General features: G+C 42.1%; 1 protein-coding gene across 1 annotated transcript; it reads left to right on the plus strand.

Annotated features, from left to right (window-relative positions):
• The first annotated feature begins 5,756 nt into the window (after window positions 1–5,756).
• On the plus strand, window positions 5,757–17,338 carry LOC311136553 (guanine nucleotide-binding protein G(I)/G(S)/G(T) subunit beta-2-like). Its single transcript, XM_084170728.1, has 10 exons — window positions 5,757–6,609; window positions 9,940–10,047; window positions 10,356–10,394; window positions 10,647–10,753; window positions 10,895–10,958; window positions 11,380–11,542; window positions 13,856–13,922; window positions 14,091–14,292; window positions 14,510–14,726; window positions 15,044–17,338. The coding sequence occupies exons 2-10, from the start codon at window positions 9,991–9,993 to the stop codon at window positions 15,148–15,150; spliced, it is 1,023 nt and encodes a 340-aa protein (XP_084026854.1). The 5' UTR covers window positions 5,757–6,609; window positions 9,940–9,990; the 3' UTR covers window positions 15,151–17,338.
• Window positions 17,339–17,851: the final 513 nt, after the last annotated feature.

Raw genomic sequence — 17,851 nt, forward strand, 5'->3', positions numbered from 1 at the left:
CTTTTTCCTGTCGCAAATTTAGCCAATTTCTCATCGTAAGGAATTAGTGATATTTGAGCGCCGGTATCTATTAGAAAGTTGTGTGCGACGTGGCCTCCTACGTCTCCCTTCACATAGAAACCGTAAACTCTATGAGCCACTATTGATCGAACCGAGGCAATACACCGCTATGTGAAATTGTCCTGCCCCGCTGCTTTCAACAGTGTTTGCTGCTGTTCTTTTGTCAAAGATGCAAACGCTTGCATTGCAGCATTCCCTCCGAATGCAGCGGGTGCAGTAGGCTCCATTACCACCCTACACTCATTCTTCCAATGACCAATGGCCCCACATCTAAAACAAGGATCTATCGCTCTACGCTTTGATGTTTTTTCGCTACCTTTTCCTCCCTATTTCTTTTTGTTTGACTTGGGCCATTGTAACCACTGTTAGTGACTTTCAATGTGGAGGCATTAACTACTCGTACCGCTGCGGAGTAAGTGGAATTAGATTCCACTCTCAACGCCGCTTGTACTATTTCATCCCAGTGAGAATGTTGGTCCACTACCCCCGAAATAGCAATTTTGATAACAGGTTTCAATCCTGCCATCAAAGCAGATTTACAAATTCCTGCATTTTGATCGTATCTATCCCCCATTGTCAGATTAGTACGTAACACATCATCCATCCGATCCACATAATCTTGCATTCCTTCTTTCGGACCCTGAGTACAGTTACTAACTTTACTCACATCTGGTCGAACCAATACATTCCCATCTGTAGTTAAGGATCCCTCAATTTCGTCATTTGCTGTCACTGGGTCACACACTTCGCGTTCCGAGGACCAAGCCGACGTTCGATACCCCTGTGCGAGTGTTAACAACATGGCCCTTGGCAAAAGCGAGCGTACAATATGATTGTAATCACCAGCATGGAACACAAAAATTCTACCCTGTTTCCTTAGGAAACTGATAAATGCCTGTCCCTCCCTTATTGGATCCGGTACATCTTTCATAATACTACGCATTTCACTCACGCTCAGTGGCTGATGGTGATGCTGAATTTGGATCCGTACTTGGGGATGCGCATCATCGGGTATAGGGTTGTCCTCCCCTGGTAATATTTGTCCCGGATAATATGTAACCGGGGTCGCGTGTGTTCGTACTGGGTGCACATCTCTATGATTACCTGGATCATGCTGATCCCCTATCCAGTCCACGACTACTATATACGGACTCGTAATGTGCCTGTCCTCTGCCTCTCGCAACCCATATTGCTATTTTTCCTCTTTAAGAGAGGGGTATAATGGTGGCCCACTAGATGTGACCTGTTTCACCTGATAGCAGGGGGCGAACGCGGAGGAGTGGCAATTGCATATACTCCTCCACACCTATTTTGATACTGTTGAAGCGCAACTCTGTTGTTTAATTTGTTTTTGTCTTTCCTCAAGGGCTTCCTCTAATTCAATTAGGACAAGCATCATATTCCCCAGCATCATATTCACCGCAGCATGTGGAGGACAGCCATGGAGGTATGTAGTACATTCACTTAGCCCAGATGAGACTATGCTTGTCTGACCTGTTTTGCACAGTATGTAATTATATTAAAAAGTAACCTGCAATTTTCCACGAGGGCAACTTTTAACCTTTTTCAATTTAGTTTTATTTTTCAGGGTAGAAATCCAAAGCCTCCGACAGGAAAACAAATCACTGAAGGAAGACAAGGCAGAAATACAAAGACTCCAGCAGGAAAACAGAGCCCTTAGGGAAGAAGTTAAGGTGCTAAGGAGTGGGCAATCAGGTGAGAACATAACTTGTGTGACAGTGATTAACTGCTTCTTTTTTTCTATAGGTCCGGGTAGTATCGGACCAATGGGCCAATGGGTCGGTAGGAGATTTGTCCTTGCCTGATGAGCTCAATCTCCTGATGGGGTACCAGCAAGGCCTGGAGCTGCTGGAGACCAGGCTGAGCCAGGACACCGAGCTCCAGGAGAGACTTGTAAGTGTGCTCAGAATTTTATATAGCCATTGCTTTTTCCGGGAAGGAGCAAGAGACATTCAACTTTGACCCTGTTGTTGCGACCGTTGTCTCGGATTTACATTTACTATGTTACTTCTACGCCTGAGTTCAGGTTGGAAATTCACATTTGTGACTGCACTGGGCCTTTAAGGGTAGCGTTAGTGTAGCTTAACTTCTTCCAGTGAGAAGTAATTGGTAGCTTGGTAAACTATATTTTCAGAGTAGCTTCCCCAACACTGTTCCTATCCTACTCTTGCAGTCAGTGTCCTTGGGAACAGGGCTTCATATTGATGTGACCCAACAACGTATCCAGGGACTTCATGGCCCTAGTAGGTGACATTCTCTTAAAATGGGAATACATTGCATTCTATGAAAATGATGGTCTCTGTTTTGTTGAACGTTTCACTGCCACCCACTGTTTAAGTAAAGAACTGAGCATCAAATCAGCATCAGCCTCTCTGGACTTGTCACATTTGCGAAATGCATCATTGTGCCACTAGAGATCCTGGTTCGAATCCAGGCTCTGTCGTAGCCGGCCGCGACCGGGAGACCCATGGGGCAGCGCACAATTGGCCCAGCGTCGTCCAGGATAGGGGAGGGAATGGCCGGCAGGGATGTAGCTCAGTTGGTTGAGCATGGCATTTGCAACGCCAGGGTTGTGGGTTCGATTCCCACGGGGGGCCAGTAAAAAATAAAAATAAAAATATATATATATATGTATATATATATATAAAAAATAATAATGTATGCACTCACTAACTGTAAGTCGCTCTGGATAAGAGTGTCTGCTAAATGACTAAAATGTAAATGTTTATCTAAAGGTTTAATCAAAGCTTTATGGTCAAAAGATAAGAGCGGTCACCTGGTTTTGGAATTTAATCCAGCTAACAATGCCTTTTTAAGTAAAGCATATTAAGTGTGGACTTTGCTCTGATTTAGGGGAATCCCTATTGGAACAAAAAAAATTGGACCATTTATGCTTATGTGTAGATAAGTAAGACATTTTTTGTGGCATGTATAATATGTGCATGCATGCGTCTTTTCAATCTGTGGATGTATGGCTCCTTGTGTCCATCTCTTTTCTTAAGCCCTTGCTGTTGCTAGGCAACCTATCCTCATTTACTACAGTCCCTTATGGCCTGCAGAGGGACAGGGCAGGTGGGATATACCATTGCCTTACTTTGTGTAGGGGAAGGATGCTTGTCCCTGCCTCTAATATTGCAGCCTCGCTGTTTCACTTCCGTGGATGTCCAAGCCCTATCACCCCTTTGTCTGAAACAGAGTGCACTGCAGCCAGACCCAGAGATGGTAGAGTCTACTGTATTCTGTTGAACTTCAAAGTACACCTTTCGACTTTTGCAATGACCTTTTGGAATACACTGACACACAGAGTGTCAACAAGAGCAAATCATGCATTCTCTTTAGATGTGGCAGGTCCCGACTCCCATTCAACCAAAACCAGTCACTGGGTTTCTGGGATCAGCCCCAAAAACAGATTATTTTTGCCTAGAATAAGCATACTTACACTACCGGTCAAAAGTTTTAGAACACCTACTCATTCAAGGGTTTTTCTTTATTTTTTACTATTTTCTACATTGTAGAATAATAGTGAAGATATCAAAACTACGAAATAACACATATGGAATCATGTAGAAACCAAAAAAGTGCTAAACAAATCTAAATGTATTTTATATTTGAGATTCTTCAAAATAGCCACCCTTTGCCTTGATGACAGCTTTGCACACTCTTGGCATTCTCTCAACCAGCTTCATGAGGTCGTCACCTGGAATGCATTTCAATTAACAGGTGTACCGTCTTAAAAGTTAATTTGTGGTATTTATTTCCTTCTTAATGTGTTTGAGCCAATCCGTTTGAGCCAATCAGTTGTGTTGTGACAAGGTAGAAGATAGCCCTATTTGGTAAAGGACCAAGTCCATATTATGGCAAGAACAGCTGAAATAAGCAAAGAGAAACAACAGTCCATCATTACTTTAAGACATGAAGTTCAGACAATACAGAACATTTTAAGAACTTTGAAAGTTTCTTCAAGTGCAGTCGCAAAACCCATCAAGCGCTATGATGAAACTAGCTCTCATGAGGACCGCCACAGGAATGGAAGACCCAGAGTTACCTCTGCTGCAGAGGATAAGTTCATTAGAGTTACCAGCCTCAGAAATTGCAGCCCAAATATATGCTTCACAAAGTTCAAGTAACAGACACATCTCAACATCAACTGTTCAGAGGGGACTGTGTGAATCAGGCATTCATGGTCGAAATTGCTGCAAAGAAACCACTACTTAAGGACACCAATAAGAAGAAGAGACTTGCTTGGGCCAAGTGCTCAGCATATGTGGGAACTCCTTCAAGACTGTTGGAAAAGCATTCCAGGTGAAGCTGGTTGAGAGAATGCCAAGAGTGTGCAAAGCTGTCATCAAGGCAAGAATCTCAAATATAAAATATATTTTGATTTGTTTAACACTTTTTTGGTTACTACATGATTCCATATGTGTTATTTCATAGTTTTGATGTCTTCACTATTATTCTACAATGTAGAAAATAGTAAAAATAAAGAAAAACCCTTGAACGAGTAGGTGTTCTAAAACTTTTGACCAGTAGTGTATATCAAATTGAAATTTAGTTCGCTTTTTTGTTATTGTTTTGTTGATTCAAATGCATTCTCTCAGGAGGTAGAATCTTTTTTTGTCTTGCCTAGAAGAAACAGTTAACAGTTTTGACTGATTGAGGGCCTAGGTTTCCCCCCACCCTAGGGTCATTATTATAAATAAGAATTCTTGGTTTGTTTGGTTAAACAATGGACAGCTCTAGTCAAAGCATGGGAATATATTTATCAGGCCCATATGGCCATTTAGTACCAGATGCTTGGTTCTGGGTTACTCCTGTCTTACAAATGCATTAAAATATAATAATAGAATTATTATGCATATTGTGTGTGTGTGTGTGTGTGTTTCGTGTGCATGCATGTGTGTGTATACAAGTTCAATGACAGTTTAAAAATGCATTATATATAAGAATAATGATTATGCATATTATGTGTGCATTATGTATTGTGTGTGTGTGTGTGTGTGTGCATGCACAGGCCTCTGACCTCTTTATCACACTGTAACGTTCACACAGTCAATGACAGTAAATGAAGGGCAAATTTGAAAAAAAATCTGGACAGACAGAGGATTTAGAAATGAGCGGATTATTCACTATCATGAATATAAAACCATGGCTTGATAAAACCCCAGCTCTCAACAGCCTATGGCCTTGCTCTCTCACACACATATGCTAATTATAAAATAACCCTTAGGTGTATAGCCTACATCTCTAGGGATAATACAGTGCTTCAGAGTAATTAGTCTACTCTGAAGTATTAATTACACAAGTAGTTTAATCAAAAAGTGAAGGGGACGAAGTAAGAAATCTGCTATGAGTGATGAATTGAGGACGATTGGAGCCACTTCAACAGTTATTTTTTTTAGGTGGGTGGGCTCTTGCAGTTATTTTCCTACAGTGGAAGTAGTTAACGCTATAAATGCACACTGTACTGAGGGATATAGTCTTAGGCCTAATCAATAACTAAGAGACGAAAAGGGTTCTCATTAAGGAGACAAATGCGGCCCTGTGATGTTCTAAATCTGCAGTAGATCGAGGACCATCTGAGCGTAATCCCAATCGTAGCCTATCCAGTAGACATCAGAGGGGGTTTCTAAAATGGTACAGTCTCTCCGAAATGGGTGTGGTTGAATCGTGCTTACGAGATCTAACGTTAGCAAGCGCAGACCGGGTGATTTAATCTGAAACTACGTTATTTTATTAGAATACTGAAATTTAGCGCTTTGAATACAAGAACACCTCATGTGAATATGCATTAGGCCTATTGCATGTTTTTTTTTAAATTTGTGTACCAATGGGTGGGTTTCCTGCTCCTCCGGCAAGATAGCCCAGTTGCTTTTAAAATATTATTTTTATGTTTCTCTCAAGAGCTTAAGCCTCTGTGTTTGGCAATTTATTTAATAATTCATTTTTTGACGAGGAGGCGACGGTCATTACAAGCGAGGGAGTGAGGGGAGAGAGGGAGGAGGAAGATATCCGCGAACTAGCAGAGGAGGAAGGAAGCGAGGATCACGAAAACCACAATCAAGAGAAAAACTGAGTCATAAAAAAGCTATTTACTAATTTCATATGGTTCAATGCATTTTCTTTGATGCTTGGACAGACTGCAATTGTGTTCAATCCGCTCCAACAAAGATGTTTTCGAGTTTATGAAGGTCTCGGGCGTAGAAAGGCAAACCATTCTGAAGAGGAAACGGGAACACAACAGCAGAACTCATCTTTTCAAGAGGTCCAGTCAAACGGAGATATGGTGTCTCTGTACTTCGAACTAATATTTATTTGATGTGTAGCCTACATTGGAGATTCACTGAGCAAGAATTTAGAGAAGACAAGGAGCAGAGAGGATATTGAAAATATCTGCATATTTTTGTCCCTATATTGTTTTATTTTCAAAGGGAAAAAGGGGCCAATAAACATCCCCAGCCTTTTTGAAACATTACATCCAGACTGTATTCGAGAAAGACTACCAACCTCATCGGAAACATTACCAAACAGGTAGCCAGCCATCCATTATAAAATGCTGTCAGAGTTGTCATGGATGTAAGATGGCTGGATGATGTAGCCTACCAGTGATGGGCCTATTCATGACTAGGCTCATCATTTCGATGAAATTATTTTTCATCTGTATTTTTTGGTAGCCTAAATATAGACATATGGACAAACCTCCCCACTGTACCAAATGTTGTTATATTTGCATATAGCATAACTTGCTGTACATTCTTGCAATAACCTATATTAACATAGGCAACCCCGTAAAGTGTTTGCATATTTAGCGGCTTGGAAAAATTACAGGGTTGCCAGGGTGTCAGTGCAATTAACCGTGAATGCCCGGGGCTCACTGCTATAATCATGGAATTGTGACCTTAAATTCATCTAGTAGCCTAACAGCTACCTATATCAAGTAGCCTCTATACATTTGTGGGTACTGGGTAGGCTATTGTTGCTTGTAGTGAAGGAGTAGCCTAGCCGTCTGAGCTGCGCCCCAAGGCCGATGTAAGCAACCTATTTGTTGATGAGGGAGGGCTGTTCTACAGTGTCTATGCTGCTATTTGACCTTAAGATGGATTTTACATTTTATTCAAGGAATTTATTTAGAATCCTATTATAGAAAATGATGCTGTAATGCAGTCAATCCAATAACGCTAATATAATGTGCTTATTAGTTTACCACTCTTGGTTCGCTGTGAAATGTCAACCGAATAGACCAAGTAGGCTATCGTTTACTGTGCATGAACATAAGGGGTGGGGCCACACTGTATTTTGCATCATTTTTCCAAATGAGAAGCAAGTCTTTGACCTATAGTTTAGGTAGCTTCTGTCTGTCAGTTATCATTGGTAATATCTTGTCTTGGAGAAAATGCTTAACAAGCTGTTATGGTTACATTGATGGCCACCTAGTCAGCACTGGACACGTGGGTTGTTCGTTACAATGTATCATCATCACCATTCAGCAGTGTTCCATCATTAGGCCTGTAACAATCTGTGTCGTCGTCGTCGTCGTCCCCCCACACACACACACTAACACACACACACACACTAACACACACACACACACTAACACAAGTAGAGGTCCACAACTACTTATACTCAATAAGGAACATTTACATATAGCCGTGCCCTGTGTTTTGCATCATTTTATACATCTTTCAAAGTGATTTTACTAGTGGACAAACACTTGTTGAACCAATTCTACCAGAAATGCTCCCATAAAATGATGTTCTTGAGGGAGGGTTAGGAACTTGAACGTGTGTCCAGACAACAGCGGATTGGGTTGGTGACTGCCTGGCGAAGTGGAATGCATTGTACATACAGTCAAAGAAAGCATTGGGGAAAGTAGGAATTCAAAAAAGGGCTATTTGATGATGTCAGTGGGCGATGGTGTTTCATCCCATCCCATGATGCCCACTCCTCTCCCACCCTGGTATCTGATGGTGATGCAGCACCACCAACCCCCTCAGAGCTTTATTGGCTAAATGAGCAGCTGTGCCAGGAGACTGGGACCCACCAATTTCCCCCGGTCGCCTTCCATTAGTGCTGTGTGATCCATCTGGTTGGAGGTTCCCAACGGGAACAATGACCCAGTTAATTGCTCCTCTTCCTAGCCTAGTAGATGGTGATGATGTGGATGTGTGGATGTTCCTGTTTGTTTGTTTGTGTATGTGGAGTTGGAGGCCTTTAATAACATGGCACAGGTGTTGTGAGTGTTAGGTAATGTTAACATTGAGGCACTGGGATTAGAGGAAATATGGAAAATGTGAACACTAAATGTGATACTACCTGATACTGCTGTGTACCTGTCTGTGAATGTATTTTCTTTTTTAATATGCGTGTTTTCCAAGTACCGGTACACCGCCACTAACAGAGGTACAGTATCGACAGTGATGCAAATCTAATGTGCAAAGCAGAGTACAATGGTCAGAGGTATTTCATCAGTGTCTTAATGAATTTGAATAGGCCCACCAACTCATGCAAATACTAGTGCCCATTTTAGAATAGGATTTGAATGTGAAACCTCTCTCTCTCTCTCTCTCTCTCTCTCTCGTGGAGATGGGAGTGCTTATTACCCCTGGGTCCAATTTCGAATTCCCTGTGCATGTGATCAAAAACACATCTGTAGTGTTAAGCATATTGATATGGAAGTGTATGGTACAGCCAATACTGTTTTGGTGAATTTAAAATAGCGCTGCACACAAAATATAATACAAATAGGCCTACCATAGTATTTTCAGTCACATTCAACTGTGACGGTAACAATAGAGGTCTAGCGGGTGAAAAATGTAGTAATTTTGAAATGTAGTTTGTGATAATGCTAGTATCAGACATTTTCAGTAGTGTTTTTCACTAGGTGATCGAGATCTTGCTGTAAAATAGTTTTCATTCGTTTTGATACTGCAGCTTAAACAATGACATTTTGTGTCCACTAGAATCAACCATAATCGCGGCAATGTTGAATCAATAACAAGTCATTGTTAAAACATAGTAATAGCCACGTAATAACATAGTAATTATGCAAATATCCCACAGGCAAATTCCTTGAAGGATAGCTATGCTAAATAGAGATTCAAAACTGCTTTTAGAACACAATACAGACAGACACAAACACACACACACATTTTGTTAAATGTGTCTGTAATAAATGATAAATGCCTGCCTGCCTGCCTGCCTGCCTGCAGTAATCCTAATCTTGTTTCTGTGCATTAAGTGGTTCATGGATATCAGAGAGAGCCCATTAAATTATGAAGCTCTCTCAGATTATACCAGATTAGAGATTATTCTCCACAGTTAAACCAGACAAGGCTGTACTACCATAAACATACAGATTACAGAGTTTTACGTATTTTAGATGTGCTATGTTAGTAAACCATGCACTTAAAATACTGAATTAAGGATTATTTTACAGTTTATATGCCCAATTTACTCTGAATCTAGCTGCCGCTCTGCAGCCATGTTTGTGATGGTGTTGAACAACCAGCCTCCAGGTGAAATATGCCAAAATGATTATGATCAGATCACACCCATTGATCAGGTTGAGACCAGCAGAGGACCACGAGACCTCTGATGTAGTTGGAGTCGATTACTCACCATGATAACACTGCAATCAAATCATGCAATCTGATACGCATGCCATGTCCAAACATAGCGCATATTACATTACAAGCAGAAGATTGGTTTGTTCTGACGCAGGCACTGTCCATCATTCTAATTGGACATTTCTGCTCTTAGACGGAATCCTAACTTTGAACTTGATATCATAGTCTGGGCGATCTACATCAACGTTTTAAGTTTAAATTCTCATGCTGTTTTTCCATCCTTTGTTCCCACCAGGTGACTGACTGAGTGACAGAGGACATCGACGAGGCCAGGGACCAATCCAAAATGAGCGAGCTGGAGCAGCTGCGTCAGGAGGCGGAGCAACTTAGGAACCAGATAAGAGTATGTGTGTCAGAGAATGTTACTGATCTGGGCACACATTTACAAAGAGTCCCAGAGGCTAGGTATGCTGATCTAGGATCAGTTTAGCCTTTTAGATTACAGGATATATCCTAGATCAGCAATCCTACTCTGAGACACTTTATGATCTCAATGAAAGCAGTAAAACCATCGGGTTTAGAAGAGAAGGGGGTTGGTGGAAAAGGGAGTAGGCCTAACAAACCATATTGAGAGGTTGGATATTGGCCTGGGTGAGATTGAGAGAGATTGCTAATGCTTGTCTAACCACTCTCTGTTTCTCTGTCTCTTAGGATGCCAGGAAAGCATGTGGGGACTCAACCCTGACACAGGTAAGTATCACACATACCCACATAAAAGAGAGTATGGCTGCTTTTAGACAGCCAGCCCAATTCTGATCTTTTTTTCACTAATTGGTCTTTTGCCCAATCAGATCAGCTCTGTAAAATATCTGATGTGAAAAGATCTGATGTTTGAAAAAATATCAGAATACAGTGCATTACAGTGCATTACATTGACACAGTAACCCTGTGATGAACTTTTCTTCTTTGCATAGCTTTTTTGTGTGTTTGTGTGTCAACCAGATAACGTCAGGTCTGGATCCTGTGGGGAGGATTCAGATGCGGACGAGGCGCACTCTCCGTGGCCACCTGGCTAAGATCTATGCCATGCACTGGGGCACAGACTCTAGGTGGGTGTAACGTTCCGCCTACCCATTAGGGGGCTTCTCCCACTCTTCACACGCTCTCACTCATATACCACACATGGTGGTACAAGCTGTGCTTTTTTTGATGAGGTATAATACAATGGTTTTACACCTTTGTCTCCACAGGCTCTTGGTCAGTGCCTCTCAAGATGGAAAACTGATCATCTGGGACAGCTACACCACTAACAAGGTGAGATCTATACCCAAATAACAACATCTCCCCTGGTCTCACCAAGGGGCCTGAATAGGTTGACTCACTCTCAGCGAACTAGGCAGCCTTCAGGGATTGGAAATGAAATGGGAGCCGACTGAAAAGCTTTCTTTACTAGGAATGTGTGTTTTGACTCATCTCATACTTCTGCTTACATCATAACCTACCCGAGTCACTTTGCCATTCAAACATTGTAAATTATATTATGCAATGGCTCTCCCGAAAAGATCCTACAAATTCAATATAGAGGAAGCACAATGGACTACTATTCTGCTCCTTCTCTGTCTGGATGTGGGCTTGGCGCCTGGCTCCGTTTATGATGCTACTCTGTCCTTGTCCTTGTCCATGGCCATGCCTTTATTCTGTGACACACAGTGACCAACTCTTCTCCCCTCTCCAGATGCATGCTATCCCCCTGCGGTCCTCCTGGGTGATGACCTGTGCGTATGCCCCCTCTGGTAACTACGTGGCCTGTGGAGGTCTGGACAACATCTGCTCCATCTACTGCTTGAAGACCCGCGAGGGCAACGTCAGGGTCAGCAGGGAATTACCCGGACACACAGGTGAAGAAGCATTACTACACACAAATACCTACAGTACCAGTCAAAACTTTGGACACACCTACTCATTCCAGAGTTTTTCTTTATTTTTTACTATTTTCTACATTGTAGAATAATAGTGAAGACATCAAAACTATGAAATAACACATATGGAATCATGTAGTAACCAAAAAGTGTTAAACAAATCTATATATTATTTTTTATTTTTGAGATTCTTCAAGGTAGCCACTCTTTGCCTTGATGACAGCTTTGCACACTCTTGGCATTCTCTCAACCAGCTTCATGAGGTAGTCACCTGGAATGCATTTCAATTAACAAGTGTGCCTTGTTAAAAGTTAATTTGTGGAATTTCTTTCTTTCTTCATTCGTTTGAGCCAATCAGTTGGGTTGTGACAAGGTAGGGGTGGTATACAGAAGATAGCCCTATTTGGTAAAAGACCAAGTCCATATTATGGCAAGAACAGCTCAAATAAGCAAAGAGAAACGACAGTCCATCATTACTTTAAGACATGAAGGTCAGTCAATACGGAACATTTCACAAAAACCATCAAGCGCTATGATGAAACTGGCTCTCATGAAGACCGCCACAGGAAAGGAAGACCAAGAGTTACTGCAGAGAATAAGTTCATTAGAGTTAACTGCACCTCAGATTGCAGCCCAAATAAATGCTTCACAGAGTTCAAGTAACAGACACATCTCAACATCAACTGTTCAGAGGAGACTGCGTGAATCAGGCCTTCATGGTCAAATTGCTGCAAAGAAACCACTACTAAAGGACACCAATAAGAAGAAGAGACTTGCTTGGGCCAAGAAACACGAGCAATGGACATTAGACCGGTGGAATCTGTCCTTTGGTCTGATGAGTCCAAATTTGAGATTTTTGGTTCCAACCGCTGTGTCTTTGTGAGACGCTGAGTAGGTGAACGGATTATCTCCGCCTGTGTGGTTCCCACCGTGAAGCACGGAGGAGGAGGTGTGATGGTGTGGGGGTGCTTTGCTGGTGCCACTGTCTGTGAATTATTTAGAAGTCAAGGCACACTTAACCAGCATGTCTACCACAGCATTCTGCAGCGATACGCCAGCCCATCTGGTTTGCGCTTAGTGGGACAATCATAGTTTTTTCAACAGGACAATGACCCAAAACACGCCTCCAGGCTGTGTAAGGGCTATTTGACCAAGGAGAGTGATGGAGTGCTGCATCAGATGACCTGGCCTCCACAATCACCCGACCTCAACCCAATTGAGATGGCTTGGGATGAGTTGGACCGCAGAGTGAAAGAAAAGTAGCCAACAAGTGCTCAGCATATGTGGGAACACCTTCAAGACTGTTGGAAAAGCATTCCTCATGAAGCTGGTTGAGAGAATGCCAAGAGTGTGCAAGGCTGTCATCAAGGCAAAGGGTGGCTCCTTTGAAGAATCTCAAATCTCAAATATTTTTTGATTTGTTTAACACTTTTTTGGTTACTACATGATTCCATATGTGTTATGTCATAGTTTTGATGTCTTCACTATTATTCTACAATGTAGAAAATAGTAAAACTAAAGAAAAACCCTTGAATGAGTAGGTGTGTCCAAAGTTTTGACTGGTACTGTATGTCACTGAGCTTGAGTCATTTTGTGTTCGTTTTTATTGAGATATCATGGAAGTGTCTTAGCTAGGTTATGTGAGTTTATTTGAACCTCCCTGATTCTAATTGCCCCCAGTGACACTACATATGGTTGTATATGCAGTTCAGTTGAGTATTCCTTCCCTGTCCCACAGGGATTCCCAGGTCCCAAACCGCTAAACAAGGAAGACTTTAATTCACATGGTTAATTAGTCACAGGGCAACACAATTATAATGAGCTGAGACTTCAGCCAGAAAACCCAGTGAGTCCCTTAGCTGTGTTACAACGCTAGCTCACCTGTGGCTCTCAAATGACTCATATTTGGTAGGACAAGTATTGTTGAAGTTAAGTCTTACGCCTCGATCACACCTACAGTGTCATTGCGCAAAATGGTACGCAGCATCATCTGGATATGTGTGCAAGAACAGTTCAACATTCACCTTCTGCTACCATTTCTGTCAAGCCGTCTACGCATACAGTTTGAAGCATACGTTCAATAAATCCAACGTATGCAACACACAGAAGGCACTGCAACTGCCTCTGCAATGCAATGCTGCAAGGCAAACGCAGCGTTCCATTGAAAATGAATGTACTTCTGGTGTACCAAAATGCAATGACGCTGTCGGTGTGATCGAGGCATTAGTAGGAGTACCATGCATTGATATGGTGTGGTCAGTGTTCTAATATATGTTTTTATTTGTGCTACAGGTTACCTGTCCTGTTGCCGTTTCATCGATGACAATCAAATCATCACAAGTTCAGGAGACACTACCTGGTGAGTCCTGATTGATCAATAACCAAGGCTGAAGAGAATGCGAATATAAATATACTACAGTATATTGTCTATACTGTAACTAGCTATGAGCTAGCCTAACCTTACACTCAAAATGATCTGATAACAGTTATTAAATCCAGTGGGTCCCTCTTCTGTTCTCTTTCCCAGTGCACTGTGGGACATCGAGACAAGCCAGCAGACCACAGTATTTTCGGGCCACAGTGGTGACGTCATGAGCCTGTCCCTGTCCCCAGACTTCCGCACCTTTGTGTCCGGAGCCTGTGACGCCTCTATCAAGCTGTGGGACATCAGGGACAGCATGTGCCGACAGACGTTCACAGGCCATGAGTCTGACATCAACGCAGTCTGTGTGAGTGTGCTGACAGGCTGGGGGCCACTGGTGACCTGCTTTCTGGTTCATGTCATGGCATTAAGCCAGGAAACCATACTCTAAGACATGTCACTGTTCCCAAAGTCCCTAATGTTAGCTGCACTAGCTAATTCTGAGTGTCTAATGTACCTAATGCTAGGTGCATGGCTAGCTGATCTAACCCATATCTGTCACTCCCTCTCACTCTCCTCTTCAGTTCTTTCCCAATGGCAGCGCCTTTGCCACCGGCTCCGACGACGCTACCTGCAGGCTGTTTGACCTGCGTGCCGACCAGGAGCTCAGCCTGTACTCTCACGACAACATCATCTGTGGCATCACCTCGGTGGCCTTCTCCCGCTCCGGACGGCTGCTGCTGGCCGGCTATGACGACTTCAACTGCAACATCTGGGACGCCATGAAGGGAGATCGAGCAGGTCAGTGGGGTGTGGTGGGGTGGAGTAGGAGCGAGCGGCTGTCATCTAGCTGGCAGCCATTGTTGTATAGTTGTGTCTGGCTATGCATCAGACCCGTGACTGAAAACAAATTATAACTTCAAAGGGAATGGTATATATTCTGATTTCATTGAAATGTTAGACTTCAATTCACAAGCTGATCTCAGTAAAGTTTCATTCAACCCTCTAAGGGATCCCTGTGTTAACAGTTAAGGGATATTGTAAGATGGTGGATTGATAGGATAGCTAACCAGGACACCATATGATGACACTTGTTTGTTTGTCCCTCTCTGTGTCAGGAGTGTTAGCCGGCCATGACAATCGCGTGAGCTGTCTAGGCGTGACTGATGATGGCATGGCGGTGGCCACTGGGTCCTGGGACAGCTTCCTCAAGATCTGGAACTGACAAGTTACCTGAGCCATGCACACACGCATACACACATTACACATGCACACACATAGACATACACATACATACACACACATACCCACACGCACACACAATATTGATCATACAAAGTATTCACATCTCACATTTTGGTACACATAGTTTGCACACTGTATTCACACTGTATGTAAAGATGTACACATACACATACACATTGAAACATTGTACATAATATATATATAACGCCAATTAGGTATGAGTTTACACAGACACACAAATGCCACTTGCAATTGTACATGTTACCAATCACATTGTATGCAGGAAGAGTACACCAGAATTACAAACAAATGCCCACACTACCCACAACAGATATACAGATCTGGAAAAAATGAAGAAACCACTGCAAAATTATCAGTTTCTCTGGTTTTACTATTTATAGGTATGTGTTTGGGTAAAAATAACATTTTTATTTTATTCTATAAACTACTGACAACATTTATCCCAAATTCCAAATAAAAATATTGTCATTTAGAGCATTTATTTGCAGAAAATGACAACTGGTCAAAATAACAAAAAAGATGCAGTGTTGTCAGACCTCGAATAATGCAAAGAAAATAAGTTCATGTTCATTTTTAAACAACACAATACTAATGTTTTAACTTAGGAAGAGTTCAGAAATCAATATTTGGTGGAATAACCCTGATTTTCAATCACAGCTTTCATGCTTCTTGGCATGCTCTCCACCAGTCTTTCACATTGATGTTGGGTGACTTTATGCCACTCCTGGCGCAGAAAGTCAAGCAGCTCGGCTTTGTTTGATGGCTTGTGACCATCCATCTTCCTCTTGATCACATTCCAGAAGTTTTCAATGGGGTTTAGGTCTGGAGATTGGGCTGGCCATGACATGGTCTTGATCTGGTGGTCCTCCATCCACACCTTGATTGACCTGGCTGTGTGGCATGGTGCATTGTCCTGCTGGAAAAACCAATCCTCAGAGTTGGGGAACAATGTCAGAGCAAAAGGAAGCAAGTTTTCTTCCAGGACAACCTTGTACATGGCTTGATTCATGCGTCCTTCACAAAGACAAATCTGCCCGATTCCAGCCTTGCTGAAGCACCCCCAGATCATCACCGATCCTCCACCAAATTTCACAGTGGGTGCGAGACACTGTGGCTTGTAGGCCTCTCCAGGTCTCCGTCTAACCATTAGACGACCAGGTGTTGGGCAAAGCTGAAAATTGGACTCATCAGAGAAGATGACCTTACTCCAGTCCTCTACGGTCCAATCCTTATGGTCTTTTGCAAACCTCAGCCTGGCTCTTCTTTGCTTCTCATTGATGAAGGGCTTTTTTTCTAGCTTTGCACGACTTCAGCCCTGCCTCTAGGAGCCTGTTTCGAACCGTCCTCGCCGTGCACTTCACCCCAGCTGCCATTTGCCATTCTTTTGGTAGGTCACTTGATGTCATCCTACGGTTGTTGAGTGACATTCGAATTAGTTTGCAGTCATCCCGGTCAGTAGAGAGTTGTTTTCGCCCTCTGCCGGTCTGTAGCTTTGTTGTCCCCAATGTCTGCTGCTTGAACTTGTTCTTATGAACCGCCGTCATTGACATTTTAAGGATGGAATCAACCTGACGCTCACTGTATCCCTCTGCCAGTAAAGCCAGAATTGAACCCTTCTTTTCCTCACTCAAAACTTTCCTTTTCAACTCTTTTGGCATGGTCAATAGCTATTTTTTGATCAATATTACTTTTGAGGTACTATTAGCTCTGTTTTTGCCATCCAGCTGGTCCTATTGCAAGAGGATAGTGATGACCACAGCAGTGGTTTTTATACTTTTCCTCGTTAAATAAGATTTGGTTCAGGTGATCACCTAATCAGTACCTAATTCAGTAGAATGAGGTGTGCCTGTGTTGGAGTTCAACAGACACTGGAATGGAATGGCTGTCATACATGTAGAGATGCTGATTTAAGAAAAAATTGCAGTGGTCTCTTAATTTTTTCCAGAGCTGTATATATACACAGCACACGCACGGGTATAATACATTTGTAATTGGAACTACCATTAAAGACGTGACCAAATTCAATAAAATCCTGTCATATGCTAAACTAAAACACACATTTGAAATGTCACACATTACCAGATCTTTCTGTTAACACAAATGTGTTCACACACACATACTTTAAGTGCATACACACATACATGCACACACACATAAACAAAAATATATAAATGCCACACATCTACAGTACATGTTTATTTCTGAGCAAATCTCCAACCCTTGAGCTAAAAGGTGGAGACAATTCTGTTTTTCGTTTGTTTACTCTGAAGTCCCAAATATCCTTAAAATGGATTTTCTGTGCTACAGTAGGTTTGTGTGTCTCTGTAACAGGGTGAAAAAAGTGACAGTTGAAGGAACAGAGAGTGATGGGCTGGAAAAGCATGAGAATAAGTGAATCCAGTAACACTCAGAAGACTACAGACAGGGAGAGATAGATAGAGAGCAGAAATAATGAGCAACTTTCCACAGTGACACTGTTAAAGGAAAATCAAGATAAACCATCAATTCTTAAAGTTTCTTCTGGCTCAAACAAAATGCTATCATGTAGTTACAGTTTTTATAGATATGTACACCCACATATATAAGTAAATATATGATAGTTTTGATTTTGATGTTTTTGTTGTATTAATTTTTTACGCCTATTTTATTCATGTTTTCCC

Source organism: Coregonus lavaretus (genome assembly GCF_964263955.1).
Source record: "Coregonus lavaretus genome assembly, chromosome: 10".
Lineage (NCBI taxonomy): Eukaryota > Metazoa > Chordata > Actinopteri > Salmoniformes > Salmonidae > Coregonus > Coregonus lavaretus.

Excerpts from the sequence above, each read along its gene's own strand:
- LOC311136553 (XM_084170728.1), top strand. The coding sequence starts at position 9,991 with ATGAGCGAGCTGGAGCAGCTGCGTCAGGAGGCGGAGCAACTTAGGAAC. Across the intron at positions 10,395-10,646 it reads GGGACTCAACCCTGACACAG|ATAACGTCAGGTCTGGATCC; the intron begins GTAAGTATCACA and ends TGTGTCAACCAG. Across the intron at positions 13,923-14,090 it reads AGTTCAGGAGACACTACCTG|TGCACTGTGGGACATCGAGA; the intron begins GTGAGTCCTGAT and ends TCTCTTTCCCAG.